The following is a 15,238-nucleotide window of genomic DNA, read 5'->3' on the forward strand; positions in this document are numbered from 1 at the left end:
CAGAGAACAGAGCTCTAATCCTGTTGCTGATAACATCATGTCTGCAGGCTAGGCTTGTGTGTGTTTGGGGGAGTTGGAGGGGCAGAGATTGTTAGGCAGTATTTGTTTGTAAAGCCACTTGCTCTGAAGATAATGCTTGCACTAACTTCTATTGAGGGAGCAGTGTGAGTCCCCACAAAGTCCTTTCCCAAAGTGTCTTTGAAGCCAAGAACCCATTGAAAAGAAGAAAGGCCAAGAGAGGGGATTAGTTTGTTCAGCAGCTGTGAATTTCAGTGGGAGGCTGATGAACTCCAAAGTCTTTGTTGAGATGTTTTTTGTAAGGAGCCCTGCTGGAGGGAGAGACCCACACGGGGGCCACGGCCTTAGACAAGAAGGAATCCGAAGCGGCAGGGAGCTGTAAACGGGCCACAAGGACTTTTCCCAAACACTTTTCGGAAAAGGTGTTGTGAAGAGATCGGAGGGGGATTAGCATGTGAAATGACACTTTCCATTGACTCCACAGAGGGGAGGGGAAAAGGGCTGGCTGGCTGATTTATTAGCATTTTGTTCCCTTCTCTATTCTGCTTCCACCCAGCAGCCCCCCTCCCCTTGCTCCCCTCCTCCCCGAGCCCTCTAAAGAGGTTTGGATTGGAAAAGGGAGCGGGGGGCTGCCTGTTTGTGTGTCATCTGGGTGAAGGTGACCACCTGGGAAGCTGAATGTAAATATTTCTCCTCTGAGGAATGCGCCTTCATTAAACCGAAATGAATACATGGAAGCATCCAATCCTGCCGCACAATGGCAGCAGGGCTTTTACCGCTCGGGGCTCCTTGCGCCGGGGAGGGGGGACCCTGCGGCCCCGACCTGCTGCTGAGGTCAGCACATTTTGCAGCTGCGGTGTCGCTGTGTTCGCCCAGAGAAAGGAGCGTGCGGCGGTGGGGCTTGTGTTTGTAACGCTCGCCGCGCGGCCCCTGGGCCGACAGGAGGCACTGCGCCCAGTGGGCACGTCCTGGGCTCTGCCATGGCCTTCACAGCCAAACGCGTGGGGCAGTACTGTCGGCAGGGGAGGGATGGGCTGGTACTGTCCCTATGATGTGCTGAGTGAGGAGGAAATGGGAAACGGCTTCCACATCTTCTCCTTTTCTTACCTTTCCAGCTGGCCATGGAATGGTGGGCACAGAGGGGTATGGGGGTATAAGCTGTCCTCTGCCTTGCAGTGGTCCTCAAGCCAGCCCATGCTGGAGCTTTCCCTGCTAAGTGACAGGCTCTCGCCGCATCTTTGCTTTCCTGTCCAAGGATGCATTCCCACCACAGGGACACAGAATCACAGAATCAAATAGGTCGGAAAAGACCTTTAAGACCATAAAGTCCAACTGTTGCCCTAGGACTGCCAAGACCACCACTAAAGCATGTCAATGGATGGAGGAACTGCTGACAGAAATGCAAAAGAGACCGAGGGCTAGGTCACTGTGTTAATAAGAACCTGTGAATAAACAGCTGACGATTTGTGTGTGAAGGGAAAGTTTCAGGTTTCCCTGAGAATGGGCCAAGATTGTTTCCTGCAGTTTTTGCGCCAGATTGATGTGAATGCTCTTGCTCTGGAGAGACCCCAGTTTGCTGTAGGTGCAGACTGCCACTCCCAATGAAGTAGTCCTAGGATCAAGGGAGTATTTGATAAATAAAAGAGACATACAGACTGCTAAGTGTCTTCAATGTAGCATCTATGAAGTGGGCAACTGGGCCGCTGTCTGGCACCCTACCCACCCTCTTTGGTCCTGGCAACTGCATTGCAGTTGGATGTAACCTCAAGCAAGTTCAAGGAGAGAGCAGGTCCATTCTCCTCCTGGTGGGGGCTGAGGTTGTGCTGTGTGGAGAGAACTGGTCAGCTCTTCTGATGCTCAACAGATGAGTAAGCAGCTGGGTTTTACTCTCCAGCACTATAACTATGTACATCCACACAATTAGATGAAAAAAGACACCCAACTACTTAGACACAACAATGTTTTGCAAGCACTTGGCTACTGATTTATTGCATTGGCTATTGGTTTACAAGTATTGGCTACAAGACAGGTCTAATTGTGAGTAACAGCTCTGCTGGCTTCTCATCTGGCTAAAGGACACTTCAAGCAGCAAAGCAGATGATAACCTCACAGGCCAGGGGAGATCGCTCTGATGGTGCAATGAGCCTCCCCAGGTCCTGCAGCTGACAGCTTCTTCCCTCCCTACCCCAACCAAGGCAAGGGAACAAAGATGCTTCAACCAAATCTTCCTGCTTCTTGCTTAGCCTATAGAATATATACAATAAGTGGTAGAGGGGAAACTGTTATGTATACATCACAGTAACTGTGCAATAAATTAAACTTCAAAGTGCTTCACTTTCCTATTTACACCACCATTAAATAGTAACTGACATTATTTTCTCAGACTAGGAGGAAGTATTTAGTTAGTTAGCTGACAGGGTAAGAGTGCTTGGCAAGTACACCAGGAGGTGGGGAATAGGTTCAGCTGGCAGCTCTTCTCTGGGAGAGATATGGGAGAAAAGAGGGACTGGAGAACTGTGAGGGCATGTTTATGGCATCAGTTAAGGGCTTTGGCAGGGATGCTGATGTGAAAAGGGAGACCATACCCGAATGCTCAGAAGATACAGAGAAAACATTTTAAAAGCCCATGGTGGGACTCCTCTTTAGGACGGCTGTTTAATAGGCAGATCAAACAGAAGCTTCAATCTCACTTCTGCCGTCTCAAATTCAAAGTAAAGCACTGGAGAGCTTAGCAAAGCTGTCAAAGGATGGGAAGTGATGCTATGGGACTTGTGGAGGCTGGCTTACTGCAGGAAGGAATTGCACACCTTTTCTATTCCCTCATAATGTAGTATGTAATAAAAGGTAGTAACAACTTTTTTAATTCCTCTATTTTTTTAGGGTACTAGAAATATCTTCTGGTGTAGAGATTACCACTCTGGGTTTCCCAACTCTGGTGGTGCCATCTCGCTTCCTTGTGCTTTCCTAAGTGTTGATCTCACTTAAAAGCTCAGAGTAGTTGGTTGCTGGGTAACAGACAAGCTCAAAAAAGCAGGAGCCATTGAGACTGCCTGTGTTTCCAACAAGAAAACCATAGTCACTGGATAGAGTGACTCTGAGTTGAACAAACCAAATCTCACCTTGCTTTGCCAACGCTTAAGGGTCTTACCAGAAGTCATCCACCCACTACACTAATGGGAAACGCCATGTATGGCTAAGGCCTGGGGTCTCATATAAGCTCTTTACCCAGCCCCTTGTGTGGCAGCACTGGGGATGAGACAGAACTAAGCCAAAGGAAATGGTGCTGGGGGCTGATGGGGAGGGCAGGAGAGAAGAGGGGCAGATGGGACCATGGAGGGGCAGAAACAAGTTAGAGCTTTCTCTTGAGCTTGCGCCCGGCCCCACCACCGCCGCTGCGCTCCCGCTTCTCCTTGCGGACACAGAAGTATTTGGTGACGCGCTTGCGGCACTGCTCGCACCGCACGGCGCAGCACCAGTGGAACTTGCAGTTGCAGCTCGACACCATCTCAGCTCGCCTCTCCTCCACCGCCAGCCCGCAGTCCCCACACAGCCGCCGGCAGCTCCGCTTCTCCCACTTGCTGAGCGCCTTGCCCCGCTTCAGGCACTCCCTGCCCTCCGTGCCCAGCAGCCCCAGCGTCTTGTTCTCCAGGCAGTAGTCAGGAGAGTCTTCCAAATGGACCAGCTCCTTCTTGGAGATGGAGCTGAAGGTCTCGGCGATGGCACCCCGGCTGGCAGCGCTGTTTCCTGCACCTTGCAGCAAGTCCACCTTTAGGGCTTTGTGGTACCTTTCCTTGAGGTAAGTGCCCACCTCCCGAAACTCAGGCAGCTGCAGCCAGCAGGTCTGGGTGGTGCAGCTCCCCGACACACCATGGCACTTGCAAGTCCGCTTCATGGTCCCTTTCACAGCCTACGGGGTGAGGGAGAGAGAGGGGATTCAGGAAAAAGCCCACAGGGGTCATTTCATACAGCAGTACATGGAGAAACATGGTTCCAGGCCCTTCAGGACTGGTTTGCCATTGCCTCTCCCTGCACAGTGGTTCTGCCCCGGGGTTGTTGGCTTAAAGCTCACAGATTTGCTTCTCCATGGTACTCCTCTACTTGAACAGGGAGAAAGAGGGCAGCAGGAAGCCATTAACAGTGTAATCACGGAAGGTTTGCTACCTTACAACAAGCACTACCCATCACGTCAGCGCTGCTGCCATCTCCTTCTCCTTGACAGGGTGGTTGTTTCTTCTGGACATGTGCTTTCAGCCGCAGCAAGTTGTGACTGTGCACAGTGAATGGCCAGAGCCAATCATCTGGTGTGCACTCTCAGGTCTGGGGGGAGAGAGGGGCTCACCTTTCTACCCGCCTCATTGTTATGCAGGTTCATAGCAGCTCTGGCATCTTGTCCAGTCTCCAGGGCATCCACAAACTGCTTGGAAATGGCTTCCCCAAAGCCCACGTTATCGCTGCAGCCTCCCCACAGCCAGCCTTGGCCCCCTAGGAAAGATGAGATGAGTGACGTTAGGGAGCCAGCCCCTCGCCTACCTGGCTTGTGGCTCTGAGGATGAGAAAGGGTCTCAGAAGTGATGGGAGGGAATGGAGGCTGTGGGGCAAATCCAGCCTTTTGCCTCTTGATACTCCCCAACTCCCTCCCCTTCAGCTCATGCATTTCTGTTGAAGCCTGGATAGTAGGATAGGACATTGCCTGCATGAGGCAATGTCCTGTGTGACAAACATAGGAATTTCCAGGCTTTCTATGGAGCAGGATTCAGAAGCTGTTCATTATCATGCGTTAGCAGCTATATTGATAAAGCTTTGGGTCTTCATCAGCTTCCCTCAAACCCTGACTTGAGCTGGTTCAGTTTGACTTGCAGGGACACCGTCTTGCTAACATGGATTAGCAAACTGGTGGAGTCATCCTGGTCAGAAAGAACAGATTCCCCTCTGCTAGCAAACCCCTGCCTGGCACACACATATCGAGGAGGCCCTCTTTTTGGTACACCCAGAATCCTGATGATCAGGCCTCAGAAGGGTCTGATTTTCCAATTATCATAAAGAAGCAAAGGAATCAGCACACAACTGGGAAACTGCATAGCAAGATGCGGAGGGTACTTTTCCTAACTGTGTGGGAGCTTGGTAACAGCTCAGCTGACTGGGAACATGTCATGCAATTTGCTTCTTTTCCTCCTAGAGAAGAATGCCACATCCTTTGTGAAGATTTGAGATCTGGAGCATTCTGACTGTAACACGCCTTGGAGTTGTGGTTTAATGGCCTTGAGTCTCTCTTGAAAGGCCTGGCCCTTGCCCGGGCTTCACCAGAGCATGGAGGTCCCCTCTCTCAGGGAAAGGCAGGGTCCCCTCTCTCATGGGAGGCAGGTAATTACAGTGGATAATGAAGTCCAAATCAAGTGCTTGGGACCAAAGGAAGAATGCAAACCTTTCACCAACTTGGATTCAGCGCAACAGCATTTAGAATTGAATCACACTGTTTCGGACAAACCCAAATGTTTTCTTTACTTCCCAAGGTTTTCAGTTTATAGTGGAAAATTTTCATAAAAACAGCTGTTCCGGAGCAAGGAAGTGTAGCATGACTAACTCAGTTTTCCAGAAGAGATAAAATTTGGTGTGTCATTGCTCTGCTAGAGATGGGCTATCCCACATCTCAGACACCTAAGCACCAGTGGCTGTTTTAAAACTATTAGCCAATAAAGCAACTTGTTAAATACTGGATATTCCAGGGGAGTTTGTCATAAACTGACACATACTAACTCTGGTGCTGCTGTGTGAAGCAAAGCTTTTAAAGGATTTGGTAATTTGACATTAGGCATCTTTCATTTCAAAACAAAAGACTGAAATGTCAATGTTTTCCATGAAAGCTGAGCCAAGAGCTGGAACAGTGCAGCTGGGGGTTCTCTACACAGGATTCCTTAGTGGCTGCAGGCCTGGGTACCACTGCGATGGGAACAGGATTAAAGGCTGTGTGCTACCACAGCGGTTCTCCTGGCTATGCTCTCGTGTGCCTGCCATGCTGGCAAACATTGGAGGGCTTTATGAATGCCACCCTGCTTTACCTCCTGGTAAGTGTGCTCTGGAGCCACCCTGGTCTTGCTGACCCTGGGAGTCCTGAGGTACCTGGTCAGAACTGCTCTAACCAGACCTGCCATTTAGATGCACGACATCAGATCCTCTCCTCTGCCTTATGGTACAGTCATTCCCTCCAGCAGCTTAAACAGAGTTGTTCTTAATTTGAACCAGGGAAACTGCCACCCCATTCTGCTTTCATGCTCATTTAGAAAGTAATGGAAAACATCAAGGGCTTGGCCTCAGCTGGTGTAAACTGGAGGTGGCCCCATTAGCTTCCACAGAGCTACTTTGGTTTGAGCCAGGCAAAGCTCTGCTCTGGGTACTACTTCCGGGTGCAGGGACCAGGAAGAGGAGTTGTTTGTTTCTGAAGGCCTCAGCAGAGGAGAGAAGAGCTGTCTCTGCTGCCAGGGATGTGAAGAGGGGTGGCCGCTGGCCTCTCCTTACCCAGCTGTCCATTGCGGGAGTCGTCACAGCCACAGTTGTCAAAGTCCCCCAGGCTGCAGTTCCGGGTCAGCGTGTACATGACGCCTGCGGAGCTGATGGCGTGGACAAAAGCGGTCTCCCGGTTTGCTGCCAAATGGGAATACAAGGGGAGCAGATTCCACAGTGAGACCAGTGTTGGAAATGACTCCTGCCATGCAGGAGACAGTGTAGGAAGAGACCTGCAATGGGCAGGGCTTTCTGGAGTGGAGAGGAAGCCCTACATGTCAGATCAGCTTTGTTTTGGCTTGAACTGCACAAAGACAGAAGTTCCCAAATCCAAACCAGAATGACTCGTGCCATTTCCAAGAGTGCAGATAAATTTAGCACTTGGCTCTCCCTGTGGGAGCTCGGCAGTAGCGATACAGCACAGCCAGCCAAATGTCCCCATATCTCACTAACACACCCCAGAGGGAAAGTGGCCTTCTCCAAGGATCAAACAGCTCCTTCCCCACAGCCCTCTTGAGTCTTCCCTTCTGCTGGACACTGTGCAGGGCTCAGAGCAGTGACCATACACCTACCCGCCAGGATCAGTGTAGCAATCACCTGACTTCGCTGAGCCCTTGGCTCTCATTTAATACCTGCAAGGCCTGCATCTGAGCAGATAACTTTGATCCCAGTCCCTGAGCATTACCTTGTGCTGTAATTGCCTCCGCAAGACCCCACTCTAAAACCCCTCTCCACCTCTGCCTGGGGCCCTGGTCCCTCCACACCCAGGCCTGTCTCTTGTACAGCACCCCTGGGCATTCCCGGGACAAGCATATCGCAGGTGGGGACGGGGAAGAAAAGGAGGCACTTGAGAGGGGTCCCCCCGGCCCTAACCTGCAGCGGGGGGGGGGTGTGGGGTGTGGGTGCCGGTAGTGGTACCCACTGCTGCCCTTACCGCTGCGCAGCCCGCCGTGGCTGGAGAGCTGCAGTGCCCTCTCGGGGCAGTTCCAGCGGTCCCAGGCGAACTGGAACTTGCACTCCTCGATGCCGCTCTGCGCCCCGGCCGCCACACTGCTGGAGTAGATGAGGTAGGCCTAGGAGCACAGCAGCAGGTCAGGAGGGGAATGGTGTGTGCCCTGCGCAGCCCCCCTAACAATGGGGCAAAACCTCACGTGTTCGAGTGTCAAAATCGTCTGGGTGCATCGGCCAGCATGCAGAGACAAGCCCCGGGGGTGACAGGATGGGAATGTCCCCAGGCTACTCAGCAGCTCTAGTTCCCATCACACACAGTGCAAAGCTGGTGTAGCCCCAGCCCCAGCGGTGGGGCTGATGCAGGCGTAACTTTCCTGCCTTGTGCTGCATATTGTGGGTCCTGCTGCTTTGGGGTCTAGATGGATGGTGAAGCACAGCGCAAAACAAGAGGCAGAACATGGCCCCAGGCTCCCCAGGAAGCTGGCTTTCAATTGAAAATTACTTGCAGGCCATTTTGCAGAGACAAGATGAACAGAGCTGAGGTCTCCAGGCTTGGCTCCCTGGAGAGCACTAACAGCAGCGAATGCATTTTGTGCTGTGCTGGGTCAGAGCCTGAGTCTCCTGGGGAGAAGGCTGAGCCAGGTTAGGAGGTGTGCCAGACAGCCCTGCCATGGGGAACCTTTTATCTCCCCAGCGTGAGGAGGCAGAGCCTTCTCCTCAGAGACCACAGAGCCCCAGGCCAGCCACTGCCGCAACCTGCCCTCTCCGTCACGGGAGACCCAGGGGAACAGAGGGTGCTCTGGGGCAAGGTCACTCCACTGTAGCATTAAGACCTGTAGAAAGAACCAGATGGGCTTGGAGGTGTTCCTGGAGAACAGCCAGAACAAAAAAGGGGTGAATTTTACAATGAGTCCTGGCTAGGAAAAGAAGCCTCTGAAAGAGGGGTACAAGGAGGCATGGGGTCAGAAACACTGAACAAGGTCCTGGCAATTCCAGCTGTGTTCCTTGGGGAGGTGTGTTCTGCAAGGCCTATAGAAAGTACCTTTCCAGCTCAATGAAGGTGGGTTCTGATGCTAACCTGATCATCAGGAGGCAATAGATGGCAAGTGACACCCTCAGCTGGTGCCAACAGACAAACTCCAAAATCTGGCCCCAGCCAGCTTAAAAGTACCTTTGGTTGGGGAGCCCAAGGAATTGCAGCTTGTAGCAGGTCACTCCTGATGCTCCCGTCCTGCTGCTGGCAACATGGGGGTGAGGGGAGCTCTGGCTAAGGCTGCGTGGAGAGAAGTGGGAAGGAGCAGCCCCTCCCTCCCTGGGTTTAGTGGAATCAGCGACAGAGATCAAAGGGTTTTCTCTTACCTTGGGGCCCGTCATCAGGAAATTATTCACTGACCTGGAAGACAGAGACGGTGTCAGAGGGAGGGGGTGATGGTGGAGGGGCCTGGGGAATGCCTGGCATCCCAGGGCTCTCCTCTCACCCCCACAGCCTGCCTGTCTCCTGGCTGCAGGCACCTTTGGTCTCCCCCCCTTGCTGCTCCCTGTGAGCCAGGATGCTGCTTTCTCCTTTCCCCACACCCTGCTTCGCCAACCAGGCTGCAACCCTCCCGCTGCTCCCTCCTTTTGCTTTTCTCTGCACATCTACCCTTCATGCCAATCCCTCCATTTTTCTAGTGTTTTCCTTTTCCACCAGCCTTGCTTTTTACCTTACCAAGCTGCTTCTTGGCTTAACTCAGGGTAGTGTTGCCCCCAGTGCCAGGAGCTGGACTATGCCAAGGGAAGGAGGAGGTCACACCGCTGTTCCTTCAGAGTGTGTGTCCTGGCAGCATCCCTTCAGCTCACGGTCCTTTGTTTTCTTGTGGTGCCAGCACTGGCTGCCCGCACTCTCCCCTTGGAGTGGTAGCTGAGCACAAACACGCTTATCCTTCCCATCCTGCTGGGCACTGCATGGGGGGCAGTGAGGGTTCAAGGGGAAGGTGTGAGGTTCTAGCCAAAACAACTTCCTGGAGTTCCCACTGAAGGTGTGAAGGGATTATCTCCAAGGACCGCAAGGCTGGTCTTCATCACTCAGAGGCCTACAGAGCAGACCCAATGCTGGCCTGTCCGAGACTCTTCCTCCAGCAAGAAAGCCTGTTTCAGTCCAGCATTAGGACTCTATGGGGTTCAGTGACCACCACTGGGAATCCAGTACTCACCATGTAGGGAGTGAGTGGGAAAAATGCTAGAGGAGGCACTGAGAGGAACTGGGCTTCTCCTTGAGATTATGTTCTGCTCCAAATGCTGGATGTCTCCCAGTGAAGGATGCCTCTCCTTTTCAGCTAGCCCTTATAGAGCCTTAACCTACATCTGTCCCTTGAGTGGAGAAGCAAGCTCAAAGCTGCAGTTGGGCTACCTGGCGTGCAGTGATGTTTGCTGCTTTTTCTAACTCCTCTCCATTCCCTGAAAATACAGTAGCTGGGTGACCATGGCTGGATGTAGAGGAGAAAGGTGCAGGTTAGGGTAAGGCTTTTCTCCCTGTGTGTTTTCAAGTGATGCTGTCTGGAGCCACAGGTATCCCTGGTAAAGGAGAGAAAGGCACTGTCCTGTTCTGCTACAAATCCAGCATGGAGAATGTGGATGCATCCCAGCATGGCACTGAGTACAGGCAGGAGCAGGCACTGCCACCCCAGACTGGGGGACAAAATGTAGCCATGTTGCAGCCATGCCATGCACATGGGGGCAGACAAGGTGGCAGGACTGGTGCTCAGACATCAGATGCATGAGAGACTTAGAGAGGGCATTTCCCTGCCGTGGAAAACAACTCGTGTGGTCGGTGAGCCTGTTCACCTGCACTAGAACTGCCCTCAGATGTCCTCTCCGAAGTACGCCACAAAAAGGTGATCTCATTATTTCAGCTTGGTAGAAATCACAAGAAACCCAACCTTTGCTGTTGCTCACAGTTTAGTCAGAACTGAGAGAAAGTTTGCAAAGTTTTACTCTGGCAAGTCTAATTTTTATTTTTTTTTTTTTGGTGGAAATTCATCTGTATTGATGGAGCTTGCATTGGGAAATATTCCCCTGGGCCAAAACAGGAGGGAGAGGGCTGTGCCAGAGCACTGTGAGAGCAGGAGATCCTTTCCCTTTGTTCCAGGCCTGGGATTCAGACCCAGCTGCGCTCCAGCCCCCGTGGGTACTTTAGCACGAAGTCGATGGCTGTTTTGCAGAGGAATTTTCCTTTGGGAGCTGCTTCTGCATTGTACAGCTAATTAAATATTTCCTGGGACTTGGAGAGACGGCATCTGTAGCCGGGTGATTAGAGCATCGGGTGACCTGAATCACACAGGGCCATGAACCTGGGGCTATTCAGACTGTGTAAGCTCCATGGGTCCCCATCCTAACGCAACTGGGTAGCAGCATGAACAAGTCATTTTTCCATCTGGTTTCCCTCATGTCTTTTGCCTTGACCTTAAGTGCTTTGCTATGGGGACCACACTCAGGATGGTGTCAGTGTGAATCTGAGCCCCTGGTAGCAGCTGTGAGAAAGCCCTGGCAAAATGCTCCTGTATAGGCAAGATCTAGAGAACTGCAAGTCCTTTCTTATCTTGCTGTTGTGGCCAAAACAAGAGATACATCCCACCTGCTTTGCTTCCTACCCGGGTAGGAAAAGCTGAATTCACAGCATGCAAGAAGGATTTGCTTCAAACCGTTGCTGGCCTTATCTTGGATTAGGAACATCTGAGCAGTTAGAAGGGTAGCTTTAGGAGGAGGACAGTAGTCCACAGATTCAGGGTTTACAGCAAACCAGGCTGTTAGCAGGTGTCAATTGACATAACTGCATTGAAGCAGAGGATCTGTTCCTCACAGGATAAACCTCAAGGTTCACAAAAAGGCCAAGTTCAGGATATGTTGGTTCATCACCTGCAGCTGAATAAATGGTACAGTAGTGATTTCCCAGCAGGATATTCTAAACTTTTTTATTAAGTCAGAGAGACAGAAGGCATTTTCCCTGAGCTCTCTGATCAACGGGCAGGCACGCTGCTGGGCAGGTTTGTAGGACTTAGACAAGTAAAGGGTTAATTTAGACTGGTACACCTGACCCCCCACATTTAACTCCTGCAGCTGCAAGTGGGTTTGGGAGAAGGGGAGACGGGACTGTTGTATGGCTGGAGGCTAGCTGAAATTCTTCATTTTTACACTGAGAGGGAAGGAAAGATAATAACAGAAACAAAATCTGTGCTCTTTGTCTTTGCTCATATGATCTAGCTAAGCAAAATGCGTATCTCTTTTGGATATAGTCTCCAGCAAGGGCAGGGAGTAATTAAGCCACAGATGTAGTGCAAAACTGCTAATGCTACTAGAGTCATCCCTGTGCTACAAATAGGAATCACTATGAAAATTAATCTCTCTTCATTTTTGTCTCTGTAGTGTGATTTTTATTATTTCTACTAATTTTCCATACCACTGTAAAGGAAAGTGGAATGTAACACTAAAAACTAACCAGCTAGGTGCATCCACAGCAGGTGTAAACCAGCTCCCATGACTTCAGTGTCACCACACTGATTTAAAACTTTCTGGAATCACACACTTCAAAGGAACCATTTAACATTATTTCTTATTATCTAAGAAAGCTCACAGGGTTTTAGATATCTGAACCTCTTTCCCTCTACCTTCAAACTCCAGCACAGTGCTACGGGACTGAAGTGGAGCAGAGACAGCCATCAGAAGGTAGAGAGAGGAGTCCCACCGAGTTCTTCAGCCCTATTCCCAGCCCATGCAGAGCCCTGGGAAGGGCACGCTCCTTCCCTCACTGCAACTCCATGCATCCAAGTAAAAGACAAATCTAGGGCAAGTGATTTTCTCTGCATCTGCTATTAGGAAATTGTTTCAAAGCTAATTAATATATATAACAGGAGTTCTCTATTGCAATTTTATTGAACCCAAAAACAACCCTGCCAAGCAGCTGTCCCATTATATTTTACACATATCTGATGCTAATAAGTCTCTGATAATTTCTGCCCAGTTGCAACTTTAAGCAATAACACCACCTCCCTCCTCAGTTTAATATGCCCCAAGAGCCTTACGAAACCTCCTGTTAAAGTATTTGGTAACTTATCAGCTGCTCATGCTACTGTGCTGCTGGCTCAGCCCTTCAGAAAATTATAAAGCTGTATTTACACTAATGACACTACTGTAAATACAGAAAATGGATACAATTTTGCTTTGGATCTGGGTTTCATTCTCAAGTACTGCTCCGCTAAGTTGCTAGAAAACCAGTGACACCGAAAACTAAAGGCAATGGCACAGATGAAATGTAAAAAACATTCAGAAACGAGCTGCTGTTAGAGATTGATACATTATTCCCATGGGATAGAACAGGCAGCAACTCAGTAGCATTTGGAGCCTTACTTTTTTATTCTGTTTCATTTCTCCTGTTCTATTTCTTTTTAGGTTCCTAAATGAAACCCTGACATTTTGCTCATCTAGGAACACATTGACCATTCAACCTAGCTAACACGGCAGAGTCTAATCCATGCTCACAGAAGGGAAGTGGCCACATATATACATATAAACCATTATTGTTGAACTATATTGTCCCCCACTCCCAATTCTCGCAATTAAATCATAGGAAGAAACTACCTTCTTGTGTTTCAAACTTTTGGATCAGATAAAGAAGACCAGCAAAAATTGCAAGCAGATTATTGTATGATTCCCATGAACCTTGCTTTTTTTTCTCCTCAAGATCTAAGGGACGGGATCTCTAATATGATAGTTTTGAATAAAGTTTGAAATTTTACTTTCTCTTAGGAAATCATGACCTATGAGCCCCAAGCAGAGAGAAACAGGGCTTTCTTGATAGATATAAACTTTGCTCTTAGATAAAAACTTCTGAAAGGCAGACAGTGAATTCAGACATCCAATTTCCATTGAAAATGCCTGGGATTTCTGTATTTAAGTCTACTTTGTGCTCTGAAATTTCTCCCCTTTGAACTGTTTCTTTAAAAGGTTGATTTTAAAAAAATTTTAATGTATTCTAAACCTGTTCATATTGAGGAAAGCAAGACACAGACAGCAGAAAGATAAAGATATAATCAGAATGAGTTCTCGCCTATCTCTGCATAAAGTACATATTCCTCTTTTTTCCAGAAGGGAGATTCATCTGGAGTTTGCTGCTGTATAATATTTAGACATATACAAATTGACACACATTCTTTTAATGAAGGGAGTAGAAAATCTCTGCAAGAACATAAATTTCCCTCCCAGCCTAACAGGAGCAAGTTCCCATTTACTCCTGAGTTTCTCTCTCTGTAAGTTTGTTTTCTCCATCCATGGTAATAACCCTGGAGATCTGCTATGGGGGAAGCAGGGGATTTTGGTAATTGAACGGGAGAAGACTTTCCTTGCTGTTAGCGATGAGTCTGTTACCTGCAAAGCAAGATTCCCTAGGGCATCACAGAAATGGAGAATAAATTCAGTAAAATTTACTACTGCTCAGTAAAAACCACAAAGGAAAAAACACCTACAGAGGCAGATCAGTTTAGTCCATCTGGGTATGGTATAAATACACCCTGCAAGGAATGACAGGAGATTTGATGCAGCTGTAATGCCTTTCTGCTTGCCCTTATAAAACAAATCTAAAACCATCTTTAGGGCAGAGCAGGATGCCCACAGGAGATGACTGCAGGTTTGCACACAGGGGAGCTGGTCTGACAGGACCCAGGTAGATGGGAACCAAGCTTTAGCAATCTCCACAGCAAAAGCTTCTCCCCAGGAAATCCTAATACGTGCATTTCAGACATGTGTAATCCTGACCCTGTGCCTGCCAAGGAGCCTGGGTCTCGGGCTGCTTATCCGGAATGATGCTCCTGCAGATCTAACTCACCCCTGCTGGCTCTGAGCTCTTGATCAGGGACTGTCTTATTTGGGGAGCATGGGAGAAGCCCCACTTGATTTGATTAAGACCAGAGACAAGCTGACTGTGAGTCTTTGGAGAAACAGAAATCCCTGGCTTTCCCATTGGGTTATCTTCCCAGTTGGAAGTAAGGGACCAGATCCTCTGCTTCCACTCTCCCCTACTCTGTTCTACTGTGGCTCAGGATTTGGCCCATATAGTTATTGCTGGGAGGTGTGGGGGAAAACTAGATCTAACCTCTCTGCCAACGAGCGTGTTGGGACTTAGTTAAGTATCTGGTCCCATTAAAGACTAGAATGGAGGTAAGTGGGAAAGGGGACATTTAGGAAGGTGAAGAAGAATTTCCTTAGGTGTCCAGGAAGAGCACCTGCCTGTGATACAGACTGAGGTGCTCTCGATACTCACCAGGCACAGCAGGATTGGAAGAAGGGAGTGAGGAAGAAGATGCCCAGATAAGGGTCCATGTGAAATATAAAATCCAAATAAAAAGAGAGAAAGATCCTAAAAAACCTTGGGTGCCACCAGAGGAAAAAGAAAATAAAAAAAAAAGGAAACACAACAGAATTAGGGAAGGGATGGAGCTATTTTCCACCCGGCTGTCCTAGTGTGATGAAGAGGCGTATGCCTCCTGAATCCCAAGTTCTGCGAAGGGTAACCAATCCTAAAGTAAGAGCTAAAGGGGGTTGGTGAAATGGAGCCGCAGAACTTCCTAAGAAGAGATTATCTACTTAATTAAAGATTTTTTTTTTTCTCTAAGTCCTTCAGCCAATCAGGACTCAAGTGCCAGAGAGAGATTGAACTGATGAAAAGAACACCCCAGGTTCCTCGAAGACAAATGCACCACGAAAGGGATAAGAGGGAGGGAAAAGGGGAAAACAAAAAAAT

At 49.3% G+C, this 15,238-nt stretch overlaps 1 protein-coding gene across 1 annotated transcript; it reads right to left on the reverse strand.

Moving 5' to 3' along the window:
- Nucleotides 1-3,073: 3,073 nt before the first annotated feature.
- Nucleotides 3,074-14,817, reverse strand: WNT8B (Wnt family member 8B). Its single transcript, XM_062606729.1, has 6 exons — nt 14,759-14,817; nt 8,827-8,860; nt 7,451-7,589; nt 6,532-6,657; nt 4,358-4,500; nt 3,074-3,925 (listed from the first exon to the last, which is right to left on the reverse strand). Exons 1-6 carry the CDS (start codon nt 14,815-14,817, stop codon nt 3,368-3,370), a joined length of 1,059 nt encoding a protein of 352 aa, XP_062462713.1. The 3' UTR covers nt 3,074-3,367.
- Between the last annotated feature and the right edge of the window lie 421 nt (nt 14,818-15,238).

This window comes from Pezoporus occidentalis, unplaced genomic scaffold (assembly GCF_034315485.1).
Source record: "Pezoporus occidentalis ecotype Australia unplaced genomic scaffold, CSIRO_AGI_Poc_V1 ctg98, whole genome shotgun sequence".
NCBI classification, from domain to species: domain Eukaryota; kingdom Metazoa; phylum Chordata; class Aves; order Psittaciformes; family Psittacidae; genus Pezoporus; species Pezoporus occidentalis.